This window comes from Amphiura filiformis, chromosome 15, assembly GCF_039555335.1.
Source record: "Amphiura filiformis chromosome 15, Afil_fr2py, whole genome shotgun sequence".
Taxonomy (NCBI): Eukaryota; Metazoa; Echinodermata; class Ophiuroidea; order Amphilepidida; family Amphiuridae; genus Amphiura; species Amphiura filiformis.
The window spans coordinates 10,712,717-10,735,393 of NC_092642.1; the positions used below are offsets into that span (position 1 = coordinate 10,712,717).

Below are 22,677 nucleotides of genomic sequence, written 5' to 3' on the forward strand. Positions count from 1 at the left end.
TACAAGACAATGATACTTGAGTAGAATGCAAATAGTATTTTATGCAGGCCGTGTAAAAAGATTCATAAAAGTAATTGTCATAGCTTAAATCCCAATTTTGATGAGGCCTGGTCCATACAATGACCCCCCCCCCCCCCCATGTTTACGTTTGTATATGTGGGGTTTTGTCTAACCTTATGTTTTGGCCATTTTAGCCTAAAAAGTGCCAATTTATTTGAATTTTGCGCCATATTTCACCATCCTCATGCGCATAAACTTATTCTGTCGCCAAAAAGTGTTGGATTCACTGTAGTATAAACGCATTCCATCCTCCTTTCTTGGCCTTTCTTTTCTTTCAATTCTTTTTTTCTTTACCTCGTCCAATTCTGGCACTCATTTCGACCAAACATTGCCCCTCCCCCCCGGGCTGCCAAAATTCTTTGCCCCCCCCCCCTTCAGTGCCTCGTGAAATGTCCGCCAAAAATCACTTTCCGCTCCCCTTATTTGGCTTACCAGAAACACCCCCTCCCCCCCATCCCCATCCCCCATTATGGCAGAGTATAGGCCTACCTGAGCAGTGGCGTGGCCTCATAGGGGACGTGCATCCCCCATCGATGTAAAATCCCATAGGAAAACTCAATGCCGAAAAATAGTGGCATCGGTCGGTGCGCCCCCCCCCCCCCTCCAAATAGGATAACTACTTGCACTTGTTTTCTAACTTTTCCTAACTTTCGGCTTTGCACTATGATAACATTAAACTCTGGGTGATTAGCATGAAAATGCGTCTCATCATCGTGAATCAATCAAACCCGTTCAAGGAAAAGACAAGGATGCAGTGTGCTTGTTGCTTGAACTTGAAAGGCTTGATTGTATTAAAATCTTTTTTGTTTCAGTGAAACCTGTGATAATAATGCCTCAGGTTTGGATGAATGATAACAAAACCATTGAATTTAAACTTTTGGCTCAGACTAATGTCGTAGCCAGAACGTTTTCAAAGGAAGCAAAGAGGGCAAGGCAAAAGGGGCGCAATATTTGACAAAAATGTCAAAAATGGGCTACAAAGTATAAAGGCCTATTGAAAATCTTAAATAACAGGGCGGCCGACATGGGGGCAATACTTCTCAGCAAAAAACCCTCTTTAGTTTTTAAAGTCTCTCTTTAATATTCTTATATGCTGTCATTGGTATACCAATGACACCATTTTTTTTTTTTACATTTTGCTCTACCATGAAATTCACCTAGATATCCATTGAATATTAAGTGGGGCCGTCCCCCGGGCTCCGAGGCCTATCTACAATCTTAGAAAAAATGAGTTCGAACGCGTAACTCAAGTTACTCTAATTTCCATGTTCTTCTTACCGTACCACGTACCATAGTAGCCTAAAATATTATGAGCCCGGCGTGGTATTAGTAATATGAGTCACTGGAAACCCTGGCTGGAAACTAAGAATTATATTTACAGTGTCCATTGGCTTCCCGGGATTGGCTTATGAAGATTTTTAACATGGGAGTGAGGGGGCTTAAATTTTTTTTTTAAATGATGGGCCCAGGAACACCGTGTGGGTGACCGAAGGGGGGTTCCCCTGGGAGTCAGAAAATTGGGCAAAATCTGGGTCACAAACACCCATTTTCCCTCTATTTTATCACAATTTTATAACTTCACCTAGGATTATTGGGGGGGGGTGTAAGGTAATCCAGCCCTGCACCCCAAGCCGCCGGTTCCTAAGCCTATGTAATGGCCCCTCTTCTTATTGGGAGAATATCCCGGGGAGAAGATAAGATGAGCACAATGTGCATTATACTACATGGTACGGGATAGAAGGAGACCACTTTCAATTAGGCTATAAGTGTTTGAAAACATTTTTCTGAGATTTGTAGATTGTCTAATATGCTTTTGCAACATGGTTCAGTTACTTCAGTACTTAGCACACGACATAGGCTTGGATGCGGCGCCAGTCAACCACTCTGGCGCCACCATACGAGGGCGCTATTTCAAAATTACAGTGAACCAACTCTTACACATCATTATCATCGTCATTTCGTTATGCAAGTCACTGTGAAAAAGCGAGCCGATGTATTTGTGTTAATGAGATAAGCACTACAGGATTCTACCGATGTTGGTGAACTCCCCTCTCTCTTTAAAGTTTTGATAACAAATTTATCCCACAATGTCTGCGTTATTCAGATGTCCACCAGAGGTCCTTCTACGATCCGCCATAAGGTAATTGCTTAGAATAATAGAACTGAAATATCTGTTGAACAGAATACTGATTTTCTGCCGACTCGACTGGCACTGGCACTGGATTGTTGAATTCAACAGACTTGCACAGAGTCTGTGCAAGTCTGTTGAGATCATGAGATGCTGCCTGAGAGTATATGCAGAATGGGCAAGTGGACTACGGGGTAGTGTTAAGTCTAACTACAGACTAGCTAGCTCAGAGCTAGCTAGTCTGTAGTTAGACTTAACACTACCCTGCAGTCCACTTGCCCATTCTGCATATACTCTGATATTGTATTTAAGCTTAAAACTCTGATTTAATTAATGTGTGCACAATTGATAGATTTTTACATCTGATCTTTTCAGTCACCCTACACCCTCTGTTTGTTAGCTCCCCAAGTGGACTACTGACTTTGGATTGCGGTCAGAGATGCTTAACACGGCTGTCTATGAGCTTCTATGGATGAGATTGTCGGAAATCTGGCCTACTAAAATTGGCCATGATGTATAAATGCATCTTTAAATGGATCTGGCTTGTGATTGGTCGCCCAGATCTCGTTATGGTTTAAATATTCCGGGTACCTATCATTACCATTAATAACTACATGGTACACGAGTATGCCGTCATTGTGTTATGTAATTGCATGAACGCGTCAATAAGTGCATGAGCGCGTATTGTATTTGCTTGCGGTTAAATTTGATTGATAAACAAGTATGATTGACAGTGTGAGTGTTAGGGACTTTGCCCGCTCAAAATCCCGTTTAAAATTGAAAGTCCATAGTCAAAATCAGAATTGTTCAGTGAAATGCCAATACAATTATGACATTATGATATGTTGCATTCAATAATATAAGCCTATGTACACTTTACTTTTACTGTCACTAATATAATTATATAAACTTTTTCATAACAATTTTATACTAGTATATATTTTGATGTAATAAATATCAGTATAATTTCGAGTTCAACTGAATGCTTTCATCATGATTAACATTAATAACATGCATTTATCAAAAATAGACTATGGCATAGTCTAGTCTGTAGTGTACTAGTAGCTGAGCATAGCCAATGCTACAAACAACTTAGTACACTTGGGCCTATGTTTATTATCATTAATATTTACTAACTATGCCACAGATTGAACTTTGATCTGCCATGTGATGTATTGTATACCAGAACAAGCGGCTAGCCCCGGTCCCCGCACTCCGTGCATCCGCGGGTATTCATGCTCGTCGAAAATTTCGCGAAATAAGGGGTGTTTTCAGATGAATAAAACACGATTCGCGAAACACACAAAAAAGGGTGTTTTTTCAAACCATGTGTTCGCGAAATTGAAAAAAAAAGGTATTTTCATCGAGCAGCGTACACGTTTCTGCCAGAAAAGGGTGTATTAGAAATATAGTTCGCGTTTTAGCGAAAATATTATCGAAGTATTGTCGAAGGGCAAATAATTCGCGAAATCGCTAAAAAAAGGGGTGTTTTTCCCCTAAAAACTTCGTGAAATGAGATGCAAAAGGGGGTGTTTTGAAAGTTCACCGACAAGTTCACCGCAGATGCACGGAGTGCGGGGACCGGGCGGCTAGCCTACAAATGAATACCTGAGTGGAAGAAGGGCCCAACTCCATCAAAACTTTTTTTGAGATATTAAGAAAAAACGTAATATTTGGAAAAGTTTTATAGATAGAATGTTTTCATCTTCAGGGGACCTTTAATACATGAACATACAGTATTACATACATTCGAAATCATATATGATGTTTCCATGGCAACGGTACAGGTCTTTATACGAGCTGGAGTTGGGCCCTTCTTCCACTAATATACTGCAAGTGCCAGTTCCGTAAGCAAATGTGTTATAAATAGCTACTGAAAATTGGAAATTATCCATTATTGCATAAGTAGAAGCATGTAATATGTTAGCAAGAAAGTTTGTTGTTTTGAAAAGCAGATGAACAAAATTCCTCTTTAATCCAATATTTGTGGAAGAAGGGCCCAACTCCATGGAGTTGGGCCTTTCTTCCATGAAAACCATGATTAAGTGTACGTGGAAGACTATTTAGAGAGTGGATTTTGGCTCATCTTTCACACACAAGGAAGATCAGTCTGCTGGCAATAAAATGCTGGGTCTAACTCATTTTTGTAAAAAATTGGAGTTGGGCCCTTCTTCCACTCAGGTATTCAAATGATTAAGAGATAACCAAAGACAGTGTACATGGATATCCATGGAGGAGCTGTCAAAAAGTAAATATTTCAAAACAAGGATAACTGCACCCATTATGAAAATTCGCACAAACCCATAATTTTCAAAATACACTGAAACCCCATATTCCATTTATGAAAAATATGATCCCTAATGTTTACTTACTTTTGTTCAGCAAAAACCAATTTCCAGGAAGTCAAATTCTGTAATTGTACATGTCTCCATGTTTACATTTTGTGGACTATAAATACCTGTTTCCAAATAATCCACCCAAAGTGTTAAATGCCAGACACATGTGGGGCAAATAATACTGTGTACGCGTGTTATGTGTAGGCTAAAGCAATGAAAGTTCAGAAGCCAATCAACAACATTTTGGACTGTTCAAAATAGGCAATCTTTACTCAAAGATTGTGGGGTCTCCCCGTCAGTCCGAAACAGGGTTATAGTTAGGGTTATGGTTGGGGTTAGGTTTAGATTTAGGGCTAGGGTTAGCGTTTTATAAGTAATCTTAAAATTTGGAATAGCAGTGGTTCTGACTGATAGTGATAGGGTGTACCCGAATAAATAACATCCGTTATAAATGTCAATGATGACTGACCAAAAAACGATAGTGATGTACCAGTACTCTAGTCTAGCATCGAATGCGTAACTATCATGTGCAAATTCGAAGCTAGATTTCTCTGTACTATAAGGCTACTGTGATGTATTGAAAAAACGGCGGTTTTCATCCTACTGCGCTGCTGTGTAACTTCTGGTCAGCAATAAAACACAAGAAGCCTCATCCCCCCACTTTTCTCAAAAAAGTTGAGATTTTCATACCACTGGGTGCCCTTCAGAATCCTTATTTTGCAACCTGCCATTGCGTGTTGGTCATTCACCCAGGCACAGGATATTGGGCTCACAAATCCAGTGAGACTTCACTGGACATGACACTCATACTTTCATGCAGGCGGCGGATGACATGATCGAGCCGGCAACTCGTGAAACCGTCCGGCCGTATGGCATTTTCCATATACTCGGTTAGTTTTGTGGGGTTCATTATCGAACCCCAACGGTTTTAGCTTGTATTTATATTATTTATCAACATAGGCCTATTTGTTTGTGATATTTCAAGCGTTTTAAAATTTCAAAATAATCCCATTCAATTACACGGTTGATTTGATGAAAATTTACTGAATTTAGGGACTGCACGTCATACACCACCTGCTTTCATGTAGGTTATGCCCATACACATCATCTTTTTAATTAGTCAGTATGCCATTTACCCATTTACATCAAGCCATAATTTATGTATGTACACCAACATCAGGGGCGTAGTCAGCTTTTTTGGTGGGGGGCAAAATTTTTGAATTTTCAGGCTGAATTTCGGTAGAAAAGGGCTCCTTGCCCCTTTTCTTTCTTTGCCCGCCTGATTTTCTCTTTTATTTTTTGTCAGAGGGGCACTTTTTTCGTTCATTTTTTGTCAGGGGGTGATTGCTCCTGTATCAGCGTAATGATAATATGATCAACAATTGCCGACTCTGGGTTTTCTTTTACTTTGTACCGGTACTTCATTCATGTCATTTATAATTTACTGTGCAATATTTTGATGTACCTTTGTGATTATGGTTTGCTTTATCTGGCAAATAAAATAAAATGGTATGGTAACACAGTTTGATTACACAGGTGGCACAAGTTATTAGTAATTTGAAGACTGATTGATTGATTGATGGTAACAAAGTTTGATTACACAGGTAGCACAAGTTATTAATAATTTGAAGATTGATTGATTGATTTATTGATTGATTGATTGATTGATCGATCGATAATCAATTGATTGATTGATCGATTGACTGATAGATTGGTGGATTGATTGACTCTGGATGATAGATTGATATTTGCTTTTTATTTTTCTATTTAAATAGATGCATTTGGTACATGTAGGTTGTAGTGAAATTAATGTGCCTGACAAATTTTCTTCCTTCAACATTTTTCAATATTTTTTTCTTTCAACATTGCTTTTTTTTTTTAATTATCAGAGTGTGCCTGTTACTTCTTGTATTTATATTAAAAATTGGAGGATGCAATTGTATTCTCTCTAGATAATTAATGCACCTGGGGCATTGCATTTTGTAATTAGAGTTCTTTTTTACAAGGATAATTGCCATTACGAATTTACGAGGTACTGTTGGTCGAAGCAGCCAAAAAAAATTGATTTTCATTATCTGAATCAATATATTATTGAAAAATGACACTTTGGTGTTTTGCAAAAGTTCATTCTACAAATCATATACTTTGAAAACTTGCTTAATTTATTGTTTTGAATGAGTTATGTACATTTTACAAAAGTGTTGTTGTTTCAGCCCTCTTTACAACATAACTCAAGAACCACAGGACCTACAAAAGTATGTCTGTGATATTTGAATTCTCCTACACGCTCGCTATGAATTGAGCAATGCAATTTTTGCTAAAGCTCACTACCATTCACAAGATTCTGTGAACTACTTTTTTTCTGCTGCTTCGACCAACAATACATTGTATAACCTTAAATAAATATATCGCTAGTACCGTTTGGAAGTGCACATACTAGTATTTGACAAACTAAACTTATTGTATCTGTGTTTAAAATTGATGCATGCACTGTCCATGTATTCTGTGTCAATACTGATCTGTGAAAACCCTTCACATGGTGACATTTTCAATTTTTTTTTTTTTTTGAGTTTTGTAGACAAAAAATGTACTTTTAGAACTCTTTTTAGAACTGTTTTCATTTTGTACATTTCCTGCAACTTCAACATCCAAAGTTATGAACAAAAAAGGATTGAAAAAAAAAAAAAAAAGAATTAGTTTCGGAGTTTTAGCCTTTATTGGTGTATTATCTTTATAAAACAAAATAGGATAATGTGACATGTGAAGGGTTTTCACAGACCATGTCACATATGTCAACAACCACCTTGACAGTTATTTTACCTATTATGTTACCTACCAGGCTGATTGCTTTCTTTAGCCCCTAGTTCAAACGCTGATTGCACTCTTCTTTGCATTGTGCTAAATTCTCCTGGGTTCGAATCCTGATTAATTCCAGTATTTTCCATAAATGTTGCAATATTTCCAGTGCATGTATCGCTTATCCTTTGATATATGCAGTCGTTTCCTTTAATTCCTCCATCGTATCATCGGTGCATTTTTTCCCAATACAAAAATTACAACATTATCATCACAAATTGAAGTTCAGACAGGTCAGTGAAACCGTTTTTGTAATCTCTTTCCTAGATCTCCAAAAAGTTCAAGGTGTAGCTTGTTCAGGTATTAATATCCTGAATAGCACAGCATTATAATAATACAAGTAACTTAATTCCAATAGATCATCTTCCAGTAGTAAAGTTTACACCATGACTTGGTGGTAGAAAAGAATACATAATAGTCTGTGTGGCCAACAATGAAACTTTGGTTGAACAGGAAGGAAATTCGTTGCCTAAAACACAGCCTTTACTCCAACAGGATGCTCACTGTGGTTCATGCTATCCTCTCCTGATTGAAGTCAGTATCATAATAAATCCAGCATACACAGGACTGGATGAGAGGATATAGGTCTACTATAGGCCTACTCTGTCATGACAATGTCAAGTGGGTAGCCGTCCGTCTATGTGATATGTGTCATGGTGTTGATAACTATGTAACCTTGCTTGGTCATTCATTCATATCATAAATGTATGTTCATATAAAAAAAATCCTTGCTCATTGTGACTAATCCATGTGCTGATTGTTGAAAGATGATCTGTGCACTTCATGGAAATCTATCGCTAATAACACAATGAAGTATCAGATTCCTCACTCCGTGGTGTCTCTCCATTCATAGTGCTCTTTGTTTTATAATTGAAACCTGCAGTACTTTTATGTCTAACTCACTTGAACCTCACCTTAAACCAGGGCAAAGTACATTTTATTTAATCTTTTGAATCCGTAAAAGGGACAACACAATTTTTCATTTCACTTAATCTTCAAAATCCTTAAAAATAAATCACACATTGAATTTAATTCCAGAGCGTTTGCTTATGATGCAAAATAATGAAGCATTGTACTGTTAGTGTCTATTTTGATGATTGATTTTGAAAGTCCAAAATGTGGTGAATGTGTCAAAAGGTTTTGTGAAAGTTGGGGTGAACTTGTGGTTGAAATGAAATGTGAAATTTTCACAGTATGCTAAAAAACTGAGACAACACTTAATTAGATAGACCTTAAAGACTACTGAAGTTTTACAATGTTTATTGATTGTTATAAAAGATATTAAAGACACTGTAGAAACAACAAAACTGAGAATTCAACTTGTGTTTTATGATTTAAAAAATTTATTCCACAAAGATATTTGTTATAAAGTATCCTGTAAATGTCACAGCTAACTTCCTGGTGATAACTTGAATGCACCTAATCAAAAACCATTTTAACCTCCTGAGCACTGCCGATCTAACATTGCCTCTGATTGGTCAATTACATGATATCTTCATTTTAAACACCAATCAGAATGGAGCGTTGCAAATTATACTTGTAGGTTTTAAATAAATGCTACCACTGAGTGAATCTTTCTAGAGTCTGTGGCGAAATTGTACAAAATAATGTACACTATATTGAGATGTTGGTGCCTCTAATGCATGAACATCTCAAGTCCCGGTACATGTGCATTACATTGTATTTTGAACAATTTCTCGAGCAACAAGTGATATGTATTTATTTATGTCATACAGGAGAAAAAATCACAGGATTTTTGCTATTTTTATAAACAAACTTGTCACTAAAAATATTGGAAATGCAAGCAAATATAAATTTTAAACCCGCAAGAAAAATGAACACGTCCAAAAGCATTGCTAATCATATCAAACTAAATAAATGTGAAAACCTGGTATGTATTAAATAGAATTTAAAATATGACCCAAATAATCTCCTTAGAAAGGAAATGTTAACACCTCACAAAGGTTCATATACCAAGAGTTAATTACGTAGTGCTCAAGGTTAATGGCATGCATGTAATCTATATCCCCCTGGCCCGTAACCAGGATTTGGCGTGGGCTGATTTTGAAAAAGTGGATTTTTTTTCAAAATTTGGACCTTTTTTTACCTCTATTTTTTTTGCTTGCTACCCTCTCAAATTGGGACTTTTTGGGTAAAAAAAAGGGGGACTTGTTGGACCTTTGGTGATGGGGGCATCCACCCCAGCCCCCTGGTTATGGACTTGCCCCCCATAGGCCAAGGAAGACTTGACTAGGATTTGAACCTGGAACCCCTGGGTATTTAGATCACCAGCAGCTCTTACCACTGAGCTATCAAGGAAGCGAATGGCATCAAAGCTTTATATATAGGCTATATACTATATTATAGGCCCATGCCCTGGGAGTACTTGACTTTGGAAGTGACATGGATGTGTGGACAGCAGTTTTTTCGGTGAGAGCCTAGACACCGAAAAAGGGAGGTCTTTCAGTGAAAAGGCCCAAAAAAGGGGGACCTTTCCATGGATGGGGGAAATCTTACCAAAAAGGGGTCTTTCTGTGAGACTGGGGGAAATTTTGGGTCAGAACATAAAGTTTTTCAAAAATTTTCAAAAAGTCATGAAAATTTGACATTTTAAAAAAAATTTGAAGAAAAATAATGAAAAAAATGGGGTCATTCGGTGAAAGATTATCAGAAATTTTCCAATCCAAATAATTTTGAAAAAGGGGGTCTTTTGGTGACAGGAAAACAAAAAAGGGGGTCATTGGGTGAGAGGGAGTTCAGTAAAACAAAAAGGGGGTCATTGGGTGAGAGGGAGTTCAGTAAAACAAAAAGGGGTCATTGGGTGAGAGGGAGTTGAAAAATGGGGGTCAATGTGGCTGCACATCCCCGTCACCCATTTGTAGTGAATGCCTCCCCCCACCCTCAGATATGCTCAGATATTCTACTCACAATTTAAGATTGGGGTGAGAAGTAACTATAAGTACTAGTGGGTCAGTGTCGCCTTTTATATGATTACTTGATTAAATGATTCATTCCATTGACCATGTGTCTGCTTTCATATTAATCCATGGTAACCTATCAATTACAAAGAGGTCAATTAAGTTACATCTAAATGAGGGAAAGTTTTCCCGTTAATTGCACCATGAGTATTATATTTAAAAATACTGGATTGCTGGATTACTCCCCCTTAATCCATTTACTTTGTAGCTTTACCAAGGGCTTCAGAATCAAAGGTAGCGCTAGGCTGCATTTGGGGGTCCCGGACGGACCAAAATATACTTCATACCCCCTATTTTAACATTTTCTGCAAGTTCAGGGGTTCCTGTAGACCCCCAGTTTTTCAATCTGTCCAACTCTGACTCACCAAACTTTACTACGGACCCCCTACTTTCTTATTTCTGCAAATTTGGGGTCCCTGCAGACTCTGGAGTGTATTCTAGCGCTATTCCTGTTCAGAATCAAAATGTATACCCCCTCCCCCGACTCCTGGAGTGATGCAGTAGTACTATTACTAATAGCGCGCTATGCGTTGTCTATGAGGATCACACACTTTTGAAGTAGAAACAAAAGTCTTTATTCAATAATGAATAAAACAGTAAACAAATAACTTAATTTCAAAATCAGTTGGTTTTCTTGTATATCTGTTTAATTTGCCTTTAAATTCAGCAACATTTTATTGCTTGTTTCACATTCACACTTTACTCCCCCCCCCAAAAAAAAATAAGAATCCATGTTGTGGCAGTGACTTGTTTCAATCGATACTTAAAGGGCATTGCAAAAACAAGTTTAACTCCATTCAAAGTAAATAATTATTACATTACAAGTTCACACTTGTTGCAATTTTTTATTTGTATTTCTCCTAAAAAAAGACAAATTGTGTTGGTAAAATGCTGGCTCGTACGGCCCTTTTCAGCATTCGAAGCAAAATTGATTTCCAATGCAACAGACTGCCGACGTCATTATGTGAATAGTAGTCTCCTCTGCAGCCAGTTTGGTTACGCGGACCAAACTGGTTGCGGAGGACACTATGTTTTCAAACACAGAACTCTTTTGATGTTCATTGATGTATGTAAAACGTGGCCTTCAATACACAAAATTGGGAAGGCCACAAACGATTAGGGCACTAACTGACTTCTTGGTATATCTTCTCTCCTTTTTTGTTAAGGTTAAAAAAGCCATGAGTTGAAGAACATTCTTTATTAGGTCCACTTATTACTAGCCATGATATAAATTTGGTTCTTTTTAAACTTAGGAACATGTCTGTAGGATTATAGTACCAATTGGCACTTTCGTAGCACATATCATTTTATTGGTCAGTTGTATGTGTTGGGGCTTGACCCCTCGGTCAAATTAATTTAAAAATGCTTCGGACCTTAAATGAAGCCTCGGCACAGTACGAACTTTTTATTTCTTATTTTAATAATCTTTGACTTGCCCAAATGACACATTTGATCTGCTCAATTCAAATTTACTAAGACCATAGCAATGATTGAGCATAAAAATGTCTTTGACATAAAAATTTGACACATACATGTACTATAAGAAATAAAACTAGAGTCATAATCCTTGTAATTACTGAACAGAAGGAACTCAACATGGATTATAAAAATACAATACTACATTATGGTCTCACCTGTATCGATGCCATCATTCCTATTATTGTGATTAATATCTGGCTGTTCAATTCCTTCCTCATTCTCTACCTCATTCTCTACAAAACTAGTTCTCGACAATGGCCTCTGTATAACACCCAATAATGCTTCGCTAGCCTCACTAGCTATATTTTTCATGTCAGTCAAATAGCCCTTCCAACTTGATGGTGTGGACATTGTGCTTGCATGTCTGTGAACATCAGTGGCCAAAATGTATTCACGATAGACTGTCGGCCATTTCAGAATTGGTACTTGACAACACGGTGGCTACCAGCATTGTGATGTAATTTGTATCTTGAATTAAAGAGCATACAAGTCTGTAGCTGCTCTATTTAGACCTGGGACTTAAACCACATAACCAGGGACCACATCCCTGTTTAGACATATTTTCATATAAGTGGTCACAATACTTTGGTAGATTACATTGGGTGTGTGTGGCACCCAGTGCCGCCGAGAGCTATTACGGGCCCGGGGGTAAAATGAACGCCAGAGCCCCCTTTTTACGGGCCCCTCTTTTCTTTGCTTTAATGGGACCCACTGAGGTATGTTTTCTTTATTTTTACGGGCCCCCTAGGACCCCGGGCCCAGGGGTAACACACCCCCTTAACCCCCCTTGTCGGCGGCACTGGTGGCACCTCTCGCATGAGTGTGGCAACTTGGGGAAAAGGGGGGGAAGGCACAAGCATGCTAAAGTGTATCGAGTTTTACCTTCTGATCTGTTTTTTGCCCGATTATTAGAGATCTCTTTTTAGCTGATGCACTGGAGTAAAATGCATGAGTCTTTATGAGTTGTTAAAATTGTGAAGGGAAATAATAAATATGTGTGTGAGTTACTATGTTTTCTAATCATTTATTGGTTTCCTTTTTAACCTGCTGCTCATCATGTCCTGGTGTGTTTTGTACAATTTGTTGGCATTATGTTTATCAGTGTTGTGGTGTAGTTTGTCATGTTTTCTTCTATGTGTTGACATTAGGGAAGTTGCAGTTTCGATACCTTAGAGATAAACCCAATTCATAGGCTGTATTTTTCAAAGCAGATTTACATAATATGTGATTTCTCTATGGTGATCCCTACATTGATTGGATCCAAACAAAATATGTAGCTCAAATGTCTTTGAATTGGGAACTCATTTAAAGACAATGGATTGTTAAAAGAGTGGATAGGTCTTTAGGTGACAAAATGTTGAAAAAAAATGGAACTCTTTGGTTAGAGCAGATGCACCCCTCCCCATCTTGAGCAACTACAAAAGCTATTTGGATCAAAACTTACTGTCATATATTATTATAATACTTTACAGAAATCTATGATAGGGCAGCTATTGATATGTTTCCTTCATCACACTGTTCATTGAGTCATATTACCATTGTATTTGTTGATGATTTACTTGAGGCTTCTTATCAATTAGAATATTTAACTTTGATCTAGATATGAATGTAAGACACTTGGTTGTGAAACCTGCTTGCTGGTATTTGTTGTAGGTGTGCAATGAGCTATTCCAGTTGAAATCCATACACACCCATTGGAAGACATGACCTTAATCTCCCACACAGGGAGTGTGATTAATTTCAAATTGGGTTATCTACATCCCCTGTGTGGAAGATTAAGATCATGTCTTCCATGGGGGGGGGGGTTTCAACTGGAATAGCCCAATACTTTATCAGAATTGCCGCCTGTGACATAGAGCGTGTTTCTACAGAGCCAAATACCGTTTTGGAAACGGTATGGAACCGTTAATCACTCCTGTGGAAACAACCTCCAATGCCTTTTTGCAACGCCTTTTCATCGCCAACGGAAACCTCGTTGGAGTAGGTTTTTGCCGTTGACGAAGCGGGTAGATTTTCTGTGGAAACAGACCTAAGCGGTAACTTGCTGATTATTGAGCAAAATCAAACAAAATGGCTGTTAATCAACATGTTAATTGGACAGACGACATGACAAAAACGTTAATAACAGCCTGGGCAACATTAACAAGTCCAAACTTTTATGTAAAGCCACAATTTCTCCGTGATACGGAAAAACAGAAAAACTCACAGAATTCGGGGTTTGCTCACGGAAATTTGTAAATGCTACAAAATAGTGAAAAACTGTGTAAAATGTAAAACTTTTCTGTTGATTTGCAAAATATAACAAACAAAAAAAGATTATTTAGCAATAATCAACCATTAAACAATCCATTCTAACATTAATTCTCGGCCTACGATGCAAGATTTTGGCCATACTACCGTAAAAGGCCGGGGTAAAAAGTAAGACAAAATGCACTTTTAAAACATGTTTGTCATTCAGATTACTAGTAAACGGTATGAACACGCCAACGGCAAAAACCTGTCTGTGGAAACAGCAGGTTAAACGGTAAGATAACGGTAAGATAGCGTTATCCATTTAGCGGTAACTTAGCGGTGCACCTGTAGAAACACGCTCATATACTGCAAAAGTGGAAATTTTTGTGGACATAGTTTTTTACGTTTTGCCAATTGTGAACAATAGTTTGATCAGCTTGTAATCTGCTGGAATTATAAGGTTTTTACCACTACGCTGAAAAGAAGACCAACGTTAGGAGTAGCTATAGTTGACCTATGGTCTATATTTTGCATGTTAAAGAAAGTATACAAAGTATAGGCATTCAACGTGAAAATTTATGTTCCTTGAAAATTCTCACTCTGACAGTAGGCCTACATGGTCATGGCTAGCCCAGGGTAATAGTGCTCTACAATTTATTTCCTGAATATCTACATAGTGGCATACCACAGATTCTCAATGTAGGGAAATATATATTTCAAACAAATTTTGAAAAAGGATGAATAACAAAGGACTTAAAGAAACCAACAAAAAAATGTAGAAAGAAAAACCAAATACCTGATCAGGGCATAATATAACCGGTATCGCATCACATTTTGCACGTGCCCCCCCCACTTTTGTTGGTCATTCGGGGGAAAACGCTAAAACCGCACCTTACACACTAAAATCAGACTCCATTCGGGGGAACTGAACAATCTGCCCCCCCCACTTTAAATGTGGCGACGCCACTGATAGTCTTGGAGGGTTGGGCAATCAAATCAGGTTTTACTGTTGCTTTGTAGTATTTTGGTGTGCACAGAGTTGGGTGCAGCATTTACACTAGTTGTGTGTGACATGAACGCAAGTTGGGATTGGTGTGCGCAGTAACAAAAACCAAATAATTTTTGCCAATTATAAGCCGAGCAAGTTCACTTTTATGCAATGCACCACGAAAAGACTTGTTGATTTTTTTGCTGTGGATTATACATACCACATAATGTCAAAAATATTTGATTTGATTTGATTAACACTTGTCATTTGATTTTTTTTTTACTACAGGCAAGGACAAAACTTAACCAGAAATGCACAAACACCAAAGCTCCATCGATGTCTACAGGTGTCCCCAGTGTCCAGTGCAAGATCCACACACAGAGCAGCAGTATGCACAGAGTTGGGTAAACCACTTAAACTACAAGAGGTACCTAGCGAAGAACTATGTACCGGCCAGGTAAGGTGCAGACCCTGGGGGAGGGGGCACTTATGGGTGGGTATGTTCCCCAGGATTCGAAAAGACCCATGCAGCTCTGAAAGACCACTTTAATATTACCAAAACAGAGCACTGAAAGACCCTTGATTGTGATAATTTCAGCTCTAAATCACCCCAAAGTGCTCATTCCTCTTGGCGCTTTTTAACCAGAAAGCAAAGAAAGAACCTTGATTTTGACCTTTATACCGATACGCCATCAGCTCCCAAAGATCCTCCATTTCCAGTTCTGCTGGAAGCATACCCCCTGCAGATTAAAGGCCAGCATGTTAGGAAAAATGTAAAATTCAAGAAGCTCCTTCCAGACAAATTGTAGCATTTTGAGGTAAATTTTGGCATTTGGAGGGAAATTTTATTTCCCTAAATTAAAAAATACATGAAAATATTGCAGGAAATATTGCTACTTTGTGGGAAATTTGGTTTATCTTCCCAGAAAATAGAAACTAATAATATATATCCAAAGAGAACCAATTCGATGGCGGTGTGGTAAATCCACCATTTTGGAGGGCAAATAGTGTGCCTCCTGTGTCAGCAAGAGCCCAAAATCCAACAATAATTTGCATCTCATGGTCTGTAAGCTTGAGTGTTACAAATGTATGTGCACTTGGCATACATTTATGGCACAATGCATTGCACGCAAACAACAACACACTTTAATATAAGTTTGATGGACGCATAGCAAAATTATCCAGAGGTACATTATTTGCCCTCCACGAACGACATGCAAACATGGCAGAGTCTGCACTCTTTGAGTATCAAAACAATGATGCAAATTCGCAATGAGAAGGATGGTGTAATATACAGTGAGCCAAAGAATTAAGGTACCAGTTATGTTCACCCCTGTATATCCTAAATAAAGACAAATATGTCAAAATTAAAACAAGCAGTCAATACCAGTACTCTGTAGCTCTGATTTAAGACCTTATTTGTTGAAATTGGTTAAGAATTAAAGAAACGGTGATCTAAAACCTAAAGAAGAAACGAAATCAAAAGTTGCACTTTTGTGTTCTAATCAATGAAAGCACAACGCTAATTTTAACATGCTAATCAATGGAAGTGCAGCGCTAGTTCTCTTGTTCACCAGCACTTTGTGTACAAATCAATAGGGCATTAATGCAGCAAACTGCAACTTTTAAATCGGTATCTTCCTTGGGTTTTGGGATCGCCGTGACTTTATTTCTTGAACAATTTCAACAAATGAGGTCTTAAATTCGAGCTAACAGATGCGGCTATTGGCTGCTGGTTCCAATTATGACATATCTGTCTTTATTGAGGATATACAGGAGGTGAACATAACTGGTACCTTAATGTTTTTGGCTTACTGTATACATGTAAGTGAAAAGTATTTATCTTTCCTACAGAAAGTGCGCTTATCCATCAAAGGCTGTGGTATCAACTACTCAGATTTACTAATGGCAGCAGGCCTGTATCAAGACAAACCTCCCTTGCCATTTATTCCAGGTAATTACAGTGGCACTGACTAGTTCCATGGCTTTGTCAAGTTATTTGCAGTGTACCTCCTCCTGACATTATAGTTTCAATAGTTTATGCGGAAATTCCAACATGTCATTACTTACACAAATTTACTGTACTTTATATCACTACCTCCAATCAGCGACACTAACTTTGAAGTTCAGTGTGTGCTGTGTTGACTTAGCGTTGTTTCTTGTGTGTACATATTCACCACTTTGATCGTGCTCGTAAAAGTATGTACACCAAGTAACGCTAAGCTAACGCAGAACACGCTAAACTTCAAAGCTAGTGTGTGAACTGAACTAATCAGAGAGATTCGACCCAAAGAGAACAGACTCAGAATTGCCTTATGCGTAACTATTGTAAATCCGCCATATTGGTTTGTTATGCATGGAGACCAAAATAGTGTACCTCTGGCATTTATCAGCAATGCCTAATATCAATTGATAATCTGCGTCTTTAAGCTTGAGCATTCCAAAGTTTTGCACGGATAGCATGCAAACAAGCATCATGCATGTACTTCGAATTGAAGTATACCGGGCGTACAATGAAATAGTCCAGAGATACACTATTTTGTTCGCCATGATTGACACACAAACATGGCGGAGTCAGTTCTCTTTGGGACAAATCTCTTTGTATTGGGCTATTAAAGTCCCCACTACCCCTAGGCAGCTCCATTTGAATTTCACACAACTTCTGAAAAAGACCTGAAGCTTCCACAGAGGGAGGGTGAGTTTCAAATAGAGTTGGTTTAAATGTACTAATTTCATTTGAAATTCACACTCCCCTGTGGAAAATATTTACAAAATCTTCTACAGGGAGAGTGTGGATTTTAAATGGAAATAATAAATGTACCTCAGTTTCAATAACAATCTGCCATTTTTGAAACAAAGTGCAAAGAACTTGAACAAGCCCAGAACTGGCCAGTGTCACTTAGCAAGCATTTTTGAACATCAATTAATATGTTATTTTTCTCTCTTCTCTTGTGTCCGGATATTTTGTTGCATAGGTTCGTTTAGCTATCCGTGCCTGTGCAATTAATTTCAGTGATTTACTGTTGGTACAGGGTACCTATCAGCAGAAACCACCTCTACCATTCATACCAGGTGAGGTGGCTATACACAGCTAGTTTCTTTAACCATGATCCATCTTGACCATACATGGCCACTTTCCTAAATCAATTCAGTAGGGTTCCTTTTAACATTACTTCAACATTATATCATAATTTACTGGCCATGGGGTTACTGTTGGCAGAAACCACTTATACCCTTTATGTGAGGTGTGTTAGGGACTCCTAAAAACTACCCAATTTTAAACCAAATTTGATGAACAACAGACCTGAAATGATATCAATTTTTGGAAAAATTTTGCAAATTTAACTTAAAAAATAATGAAAAATTTACACCTTTTTTAGAACATTTTGAAAAATTACACTTTTCTAAACCAAATTTGCAAGAAATTGAGGGCCATCAATAAACCAAAATGGCTGAAAATGCACAGGAGTCTAAACTAAATGGCTGAAAATGCACCCGGAATCTGTCGCACATCCTGTACCCTCATTTACAAGAAGAACCTTCAACCCCTCCCGCTGGGTCCAGCTTTTCCCTTTTCATTCTTAATTTACTGACTTTGAGCTTTGTGTGAGCAGAAACAAGCTCTACCATTTTAAAACAACTGAGGTGACCATACACAGCTAGTTCCTATCCCCAGCCACTTTTCTAATCATGTTCATTCAAGTTAGTTCATGATTGACTACTTTTTGAAGTTACCATTAATTACTAGCTTAAATCACATACACTAGATGAGAAGACTATTTTACACAGCCAGTGTCTTGTCTTGATCATGGTATATACTTGCTGACAATACACAGCTACTTTCCTTATCAAACCACCTTACTACCAGATCAAGTGACCCCAGAGCCACTTTCCTATTCCTGATATCCAGTAACCATAGCACTGGGCCAATTTCTAAATAATTGCAGCTAACTTCATCTTCCAGTCCTTCCAGTCACTCATCATCATTTTTCATTTATTTATATCAAAATTAGGGTTCATTATCAATATCAGTGTAAATACTAAAGGTTTTATTATTTTATTTTATAAAATAATACTACAGTAAGATAAATTTCATTTGAACAAAACCAAATATTTACTCACTATTGATGGTTTCGCTTATCATGGTCGATATGCATCACCAGAATGATGTTGGTAGATCCTTACTTCCGGTAGGACGTATCCCGACTGTAGTGGATGTATTTACAGTCAGGAGAGGATTATACACATGACTCAGGTAGTGGGCCCCTCATCTCTGTTCATGATGTTATGTCCTCTCAGGCAAAGTCCTCAATGCAAATTGTACTCTTTTAAGAATTTTCTGCACCTCTACTGATTTTCTGAGTAACTATGCTGTTAGTTCTGGGGTCCATTTCACTAAACTTTACGAAGCTTTGTAAGTCTCAAAATCATTCGTAACTTACGACGAGTCGTAAGTTCCATTTCATTAAACATTCTTAAAAATGGTACCCTTCATAAGTAATAGGGATTTACTACAGGGACTCTTCGTAAAGTTACGTCTAGTATAGGGTAGAACGGTTACATGAGTTACGAAAGGTTAAAAGTTTAGTGAAATGGACCCCTGGTCACATACATGTATGTGGACATTTGATAATTCAAATTGAGGGTGCTATCACATTAGTTTTCATTCAGTTTTAGGCTTTTGATCTTCATAAATTTGCTCTCCCTTCTGGACCCCTGCCCGGGGCCACTGCTAGCACTTCTTAATTATTTGGGGTCTCTCATGGCCATATTCATAATCAACATAACATGATTTTTTTTCTAATGATCATTTTAAGGAGCATTGCATGATCCAAAGCATCAATCCCATGGCTACATTATGTTTATGTATTAGAAAATATTTTTTTTAAATTGCAGATTAATTCATATAGCAAATATCTTGAAATTTGAATTATGTTCTGGTACACCAGAAGGAAATGACAGCACATTGCCTATGGAGCACATAATCATGGATAACTCAAAAATTGGAATCAACTGAAAATTTGAAAATAAGCTTTTTTTGTGGATATCTACTGCAAAATGTCATAAAAAGAGGATGCTAGGATCACAAAATACTCCTTTAAAGGGCATTTCGTGATCCACAGCCTCATCCCCCACTTTTCTCAAAAAAGTTAAGATTCTTATATCACTGGAAACCTCTGGCTACATAATGTTTATGTACAAAATATTTCTTGCAGATTAATTCGTTTTGCAAAGATATCGTGAAATTTGAATTTCGTTCTGGTGCACCAGAACGAAATTACAACGCATTGTCTATGGAGCAGTGTAACACATAATCATGCATAACTCGCAAACGCAAAATCGGAATCAACTGAAATTTTGGGAATAGGCTTTTTTCGTGGATATGTACTGAAAAATGTCATAAAAAGAGGATGCTAGGATCACGAAATCCTCCTTTAAATAATGTAAAATTATTATATATACACGAAAAAAGTTATCACAAACTGCTGTAAAAGAGTGCTCGATTATAAGTTATCTCCTAAACAGCTAAGTGATTGCCTGGTACCTTTTTGAAAATTCTGTTTGTAGGTGCAGAGGTTGCAGGAGATGTAATTGAAGTAGCAGAGGGAGTCACATCAGTATCTAAGGTCGGTATCCACTATCGAGTGTTATAGCCACGCCGGTCGGCACGGACCGCCACTAAAATATTTTTTTTTAAATTTTATTTTCCCCCAAAAAGTGAAAAACCAAAAATATTCCCCCTATCCTATTCTCCAATCCATCATGTTCGCTAAAAAGATTGTGCCCCAAGCTAGTGCTCTAATTGGATAGTAAAATTAGCGGGCACTCAACTTGGTCTAGCTATAACCCTGTAGGTATCAGGTGCATGTTTATGTCGGTCACATCACATACAGATAGCTTTAAGTTTAATATCATTTTAAACAAAATCATTACACATACAGAGCTATAACTTTAATACCATGTTACACAATGTTACTTGAAAAATTAAAATGTTAAAGTGTCTTCTTCATAAAAAGGGAAATTAATTTAACAGTTGAAGTAATTTTGAGGCTAAGTCTAAAACCAGTATTGTATAGCTCTGTATGTGCAACACTTTTGTCTGTTTTCGTATAGAACAGTATGTGATGTGATGTGACCAATGATTAGTGTTAGAAATGGAAAATAGAAAATGCAACAGCAGCTCTTACCAGTGTCTTCTTATTTAAAACCTATTGAAAAGTTTATTGAACTTGGAAATCAATCAAATTCACAAAATAAGGCCAAAGTTGCACATAATGGAATTTTCAGGCTGCAGAAGTCTGGAGAATGTTTTAAATGTTATATTTCGACAATTTTGTTCAAATGATGAGCAATTAAACCTCAATTACTAGCTATAAACACTGGTGCAACCCTCAACATAGTATAGTCAATCGATAAGCTACTGTGTGTCTCATATTTCAATAAATTTGTAAATCTGATGATGTAAATTGAAGAAAACCTAGCATTAGTGCATCTTAAAACAAAATGACAACATGGTGTACATGTGTTAAAGACATTGGCATTTAACATCTTGCAAATTGGTGTTTTCCAACTTGGTCAGCATTGTCACCGACATTTGATTAGATCTTAAAATGGATAATCATATCTTCAACTCAGGAGGGTGATCAAAAGAGTCCATAACTCATCAACACATAACTTTGTATGTTACTGAAAGATGTTCAGGAGCAAAAACCTTTGGTATGTTACTATAAATGAAGGAGGTGATGTAACCTTGTCATGTACCTTTTATGCTTCCATAGAGTTTAATCAAAAATGTTGTAAAAGTTAAGATAAGTGTCAGAAATATAATGCATTCACTATCTTATTTCAATCACTACAGGGTGACCGTGTAGTTGCCATGGCGGCACTTGGTGGCTTTGCAGAGCAGTGCATTGTCGATGAAGAGGTATATGTGGCATGTTAACTATTAAAAATGGAAAAGCATGAAACATTATATCCAGAGGTCATATAATTACATCCAATTATACCCAATTGTCATATAAAGCACCATATTTGACCTAATAAGCACCCCACCCTAATAAGCCGCCCTAGTTTTCAGACTTGGAAAAGGCAATCTCTAATACATGTAAGCCCCAATTTGCAACACGTCTTGCATGAAAAATGAAGAAATATTAATAATATCATGCCTGAGGGGAGGCAAATTGTCAACATCCACCTGATAAACCTCAATAATATGTGATGCGATCAAGCAAAATCAATTGGAACTCGGAAATATTGATTTTGAGATATAGCCAAACAAAGGAAATATAATGTTTTCTCTTGTTTTGGAAACTATTTAATTGCTCATATCTTTGGAACTGGTTGATCAATTTCAATGGGATTTTCTGCAAAATCCAGCTTTGTAAATGCTTTTTACTAACCTATAAGTAACTGAAAATTTAATATTTTCTGAGTTCTGACTGATTTTGCTTGATTGCATCACATATGGACACTAGGGTGTTAAAAGCACTTACATGTATAAAGGCAGGCTGTGGTAATTTGACATCCATGGACTTACAAAATGGGTGTCCTAATAAGTGCCCCCTCAAAATGACTGATGTACATTGTAAGCACCCAAGGTATTAGGTCAAAGACAGTTCT

At 37.5% G+C, this 22,677-nt stretch overlaps 1 protein-coding gene across 3 annotated transcripts in view; it reads left to right on the forward strand.

Moving 5' to 3' along the window:
- The first annotated feature begins 2,027 nt into the window (after positions 1-2,027).
- The window catches only part of LOC140171242 (quinone oxidoreductase-like protein 2 homolog), a 53,520-nt gene continuing 32,870 nt past the window's right edge, over positions 2,028-22,677 (forward strand). For 2 of the 3 annotated variants that reach the window (XR_011861580.1, XM_072194471.1), the window contains exons 1-5: positions 2,031-2,200; positions 15,346-15,514; positions 16,912-17,011; positions 20,626-20,684; positions 21,917-21,982. Coding sequence is in view for 1 of the 3 variants with exons in the window: in XM_072194471.1 (XP_072050572.1) it covers positions 2,148-2,200; positions 15,346-15,514; positions 16,912-17,011; positions 20,626-20,684; positions 21,917-21,982 (447 nt within the window). In the remaining 2 variants the exon portion in view is untranslated. Of the gene's footprint in view, positions 2,201-15,345; positions 15,515-16,911; positions 17,012-18,032; positions 18,130-20,625; positions 20,685-21,916; positions 21,983-22,677 lie in introns of all 3 variants that reach the window. The other variant, XR_011861581.1, reaches the window with a different exon arrangement.